The sequence below is a fragment of the Nothoprocta perdicaria genome, unplaced genomic scaffold, assembly GCF_003342845.1.
Source record: "Nothoprocta perdicaria isolate Ctin4 unplaced genomic scaffold, notPer1 scaffold_304, whole genome shotgun sequence".
Classification (NCBI taxonomy): domain Eukaryota; kingdom Metazoa; phylum Chordata; class Aves; order Tinamiformes; family Tinamidae; genus Nothoprocta; species Nothoprocta perdicaria.
Window position 1 is genome coordinate 212,513 of NW_020455538.1, and position 4,942 is coordinate 217,454.

Sequence of the window (4,942 nt, forward strand, 5' to 3'; positions counted from 1 at the left end):
GGAAAGAAAATGATCCCCTGGGTCCAATGGGTCCAATTTTTCAGTTTTCTAAATGGTTACATTTCAAGTTGCTGGTAGGATATATGAAATTTAAAATAAGGAAGGAGATACTAGAGAAAGATGTGTGGCTTTTTTTGTCCTCCGCTCCCGCAGGTGGGAATAGCAGCGTGTCAGATGGCCAGAGCCAGGGGCTTGAAGGTTTTGGGCACTGCAGGGACTGCGGAGGGCATGAACATGGTTCTGAGGAATGGTGCTCACCAAGCATTTAATCACAGAGAAGCTAATTACGTGGAGAAGATTAAGGTAACTATGTCACCTTACGGTAACTATTTATCAGACCTGGGCGATATAGTATGTGCTATTCTTATTAGCATTTATACAATGTAAAAAGCTCTTTGCTGATCTTTTTTTTAAACAGATTTATGTAGGGCAATAGCTTGCTGCCCTTTTCATTTCTACCCAATAGAAAACTTTTCCTGATTTTTTTTTTTTTYCCTCAGATAAGGGCATTTAGAAACTCTTCAATTTCAGCAAATCACAGTATGATAGCATATCGACAGGGTAAACTTATTAGCTGTCAGCCTTAGTATAAAGGCTGTATTATGAAATCTACATAATGAAGTATAAAATTTGCATAAGATATATGCAGAGGCACCTAAATATTAATTGGAATGATTTTAGTACTGTATTTTATCTTATATAGGAATACACAGGGACAAAAGGAGTTGATATTATAATAGAAATGCTGTCTAATGTCAATCTTGCTACTGATTTGCATCTGTTGGCCTATGGAGGAAGGGTGATGGTGAGTATTTTCTGTCATTTACTTGAGTTTGCATATTTGGCAATTCTGTTTAACAATTTTAACTGAAATTATGTTTTACCTGTGTTGTAACAGGTTGTGGGCTGTAGAGGTTCTATTGAGATAAATCCAAGAGACACTATGAGCAAAGAATCTAGCATAATTGGAGTTTCTCTATTTCTTGGAACTCAGGTAAGAAAATAATTATTTTGAAGAATGTCTTGTTGACCTTTCACTGTAAATAATATTTATTCATTGTTTTACATTTTGATTTAATCTCAGATCCTTCTAAAATATCTTTGAGTTGTAAAATTTGGTTTAATGATTACATAAATATTTAATAGTACTCTAAAATGCACAGGGCTTACAATAAATGTTGTCTTTATTGTATGTAGGAGGAGAAAAATGAATGTGCAGCAGCAGTCCTTGATGGTATAGAAGCTGGCTGGCTGAAACCAGGAATAGGTTCTGAATATCCCTTGGAAAATGTAGCCAAGGCTCACGAAGACATTATTCACAGCAGTGGCGCTCGAGGAAAGATGGTGCTCCTTCCGTAGAGGCTTTTTCTAGTTTTTGTTTCTGTAGGTGTTCTAGTTGCACCTTTGCTTACATGATTCACTGAACATATTTTACAAATCATGCCATTGATTTGCAAATCATGCCATTTGGGAGTAACAGCAGATGATGGCGTGCATATATTTCATTAAGAATCTATTCTGTATTTGTAATAAAGAGTTGCATATGCTTTGAAGAAATTTTTGTGACTTCTTGGCTGACATGAAAATAGCTTTGCTGGTGTAGCTTGGTGTAGAATGGGTTTGCAGTGAGGTTAAGAAATGGGCAGTAAACTCCGAGGAAGKCTTGCTTCATCTGACACCAGGTAGGTCATGGTGCAAGTGCATCTCCTGTGTGCTGAATTAAGTGCTTAGCAGGTYGGAGACCATTCCAAGTTCAAGATTCAGTTCTGCGATGTGAGGCTATTTCAGATGAGGAAAGGTGTATTTGTTTCCTTGTTAGTTTTACTCAGGACTTTTATCACATGTTTTAAACTTACCAGTGGATCTTTCTTCTTTTTTTTATAGCGTAACATAAATGGATAGACATATCACTATTCACTGATACAGAAAATTTTCCAGCAACATTAATTCAGCAGAATCTAAGTAAGTAGTGTGTTTGTATTTCTGGTGAGGGTGAGTGATGACAAGATACTACTACATTAAATCTCATTATTAAACACAAGACTTGGAGCATCCTGCATTACTGAGCTTAGCCCTCATGTTTTTCAAGCAGTTTGTCATGTAACTGCTTTTGTGAACTTGCTGAGCTCTGTTTTCTGGAGCAGTTAAATTACAATGCTATCTCTTCTGTGCAAATGTAAGTGTGAGGCAGTTTAGCTATACAGAGTTAAATAATTGCTTCATGATGTTATAAACCTTCTGGCAAGTTAAGTATGCTAATAAGTTTGGGCTTTGTTTGGATTACGTTTGTATCGGGTGTATCCCTGTGTTTTGTAAAAACAGGATAAGGGACTTGGTCTAATTTTGCTGCTGGCTTTTACAGCGGGTAACATTCCTATGTTAAAGCCATTACATCAAACTGAAGATTGTTTTGCTGGGGGAGAAAACTATTTCTAGACTTAATGTTTACAAACTAATGTTTCAGTAAATGCTTTTGGACATAGTTGGTAGCAGAGAAAAGGATTAGGAGGATTCAGCTCTAGTAAAACAACAAATTGGTACCCTGCCTCCTGATTCCCACAGGTACAGTAGGATACTTCATTCATTAATTCTGTGCAGATGCCCAAGTGAATAGAAAGTGTTTCCTTATCTGTGGTGCTTTCCATAGTAGGAGGGAGCTTTATCTTCACTTATTCCGAATTTGAAGGCCAAAGACTGATTGCTTCAGAGTGAGCAATGAGGATAAGTAATTTTCTAGCTGATTATTGAGCTGGAAGATGCTGATTATTCCTATTCAGTGAGGCGGAATGCAGTTTGAGGTAGTGATTGCATGTAGGAAATCTGCAGTTCCCCTCGAGGACAGTGTCAGGAAAAATAAGACTTTGCTTCATGTTAAGGTATTAAATAGCAGGTAAGATAGTCATTCATAATGGAGATGGCTGTGAAGATGATGTGCAGATTGGYGATGTTCAGTTTCCTTATATACTGTCTGCTTTTTTTTCTATATGTATACACACACACACACACACATATATGTATATATTTGACCTTTGTGTTGAGAACTTGGAAAGCCAATGCRAACATATCCCAAAGATAGCAGTTGTAGAGCAGGCAGAAACATCTAATCCTAGGTACAAAACATAGGATAAAGTGTCAGAGTTGTTTGTGCAAAGCCGGGGCTGCTGTGTGCAAACAGAATAGCTAAAYGGAGGATGTTTGTGCACAGCAGTCTGAATGCAGATATACCAGCATTGTCTGAAAACATGGGGCCACAACTAGCTGCAAGTCTTAAAATATATGTATCTATACGTATCAAACATATGTTTTTGTGTGTTTACCACCAAGGAATGAGCAGGCTACTGAACAGCTTTCAGTGACAGAGGGGCAGGGGTGGGCAGAATCTTGTCATGTCCCTCAGGGAAATGTTCATGAACTCCTCTCTAAACAATGACAAAATGTCACCAAATGAATCTCCGAAGGCTAAATAATATTTTGTGCTTGCTAGGACTTCATATATTCAAAACATGGCATAAAAGGCAGTTAATCCTCTTGCTGCCTTCTGAAGCAATATGACTATCCTAGTTTTGCAGAGGGTGAATGGAGGCCCRTAGAAAGGGCCGTAGTTAGAAGCAGGGAGTTTCTAAAACGCGACATCCCCAGACTTGAGACGTTTCAGAGCAGATCCATGTGTGGTAGCAGGCGGTTGCTGACCCCGGGGCGCTCGGAGCAGTGAGTGTGGCGCAGCACCCGGGGCCAGGCCGGCTGCRCTGGGTGCTGGCGGTGCCCTGGGCTGGGCCCGCTCGGCTCGGCCAGCTCCAGGGGATGACTCCTCTTGGTGATGGCCCGTTGCATGTGGATTCCAGCAGGACTTGGGCTGGTGGTTCAGCAGTGGTTGCCCAGGATGCACCAAGCCTTTCAAGGCAGCAGTTTGGGCCGGGGTGGAGAGGAAGGCAGCTGTGTACAGTAAGTACCTCAGTTGTGGTGGCAGCGGGATGCACCGTGCACTGCCATTGTTGGCCGGGGTCAGCTGCTACACGCAGTTGCGCTGGGTTTTTATTACAGCGCACAGCCGTGCTTGGTCCACAAGTTCCTCCTGAAAGGGATGCTCTTTTCACCGCTCATGTAGGGGTGCACATAGTATAGGAAGAGAAACTTGAGCAATAACCAAGAAAAATGGCAATGCCAGATAGATAAAAGGCAACAATGTGGTAAAATCTTTGAGGCTGCAGCTCGTGCTGTGTTGGCAATGCTTATACCTGATATCTGATGCTGCAGAGAGTCGGACGGCCCTAGTGAACTAACGGTGCTCGAATGTTTGCAGCCGCAGTGAGCAGCTCCTGGGCCGTGCACGGTCAGAGGTGCCACAGGGGCCTCATGTCAGGACCCGCGGGTGSCCCATGGGACCTTGCTTCCATTAGGGCTAGTGGAGCAGCGGAAGGAAACAACCCAGACTGCCGTTGCGGCTGTGCTCTCCAGCCACACTGAGACTGGGGTGTGCGGGAGCCGGGTGTACGGCAGCGCGGCAGCGGTGTGTGCAGCACCAGTGTGTACAGCACCAGGGTGTGCGGCACCGGTGTGTACAGGAGCAGGGTGTACGGTACCGGGGCACAGCACCGGGCTGTACAGGAGCGGGACACGGGGCCGGGGAATGGGGCGGGCCGCGCTCTGCCCCGCGCCCGGCCGCCAGGGGGCGCCGCGCCGCCGCGCCGGAGCGAGTGGCGGCGCGCGCAGCCAATCCGCGCGGTCGGGGGCAGGTGCCGGTCGCCCATTGGTCCCTGGGGTTGCGCCCGCCTCCTCTCGCGTCACAGCGTGGCCGTGCCCTAGCAACGGCCGGACGCGCCGCTCTGGCGGTATCGGGGGCGGTGGGGCCGAGCCGAACCGAACCGAGCCGAGCCGAACCGAACCGAGTGGGGTCGAGCGGTGCCGAGCCGGGCGCCGCGCGGCTTGCGGCGCTCCCGTAGCC

The 4,942-nt window shown here is 45.1% G+C and overlaps 1 protein-coding gene across 1 annotated transcript in view; it reads left to right on the top strand.

Annotated features, from left to right (window-relative positions):
- CRYZ (crystallin zeta) overlaps nt 1-1,555 on the top strand; it is a 6,362-nt gene extending 4,807 nt beyond the window's left edge. The window contains exons 5-8 of the mRNA XM_026042487.1: nt 154-303; nt 704-805; nt 899-994; nt 1,198-1,555. Of these exons, the coding sequence (XP_025898272.1) occupies nt 154-303; nt 704-805; nt 899-994; nt 1,198-1,359 (510 nt within the window). The 3' untranslated portion in view covers nt 1,360-1,555. The remainder of the gene's footprint in view (nt 1-153; nt 304-703; nt 806-898; nt 995-1,197) is intronic.
- The last annotated feature ends 3,387 nt before the right edge of the window (nt 1,556-4,942 follow it).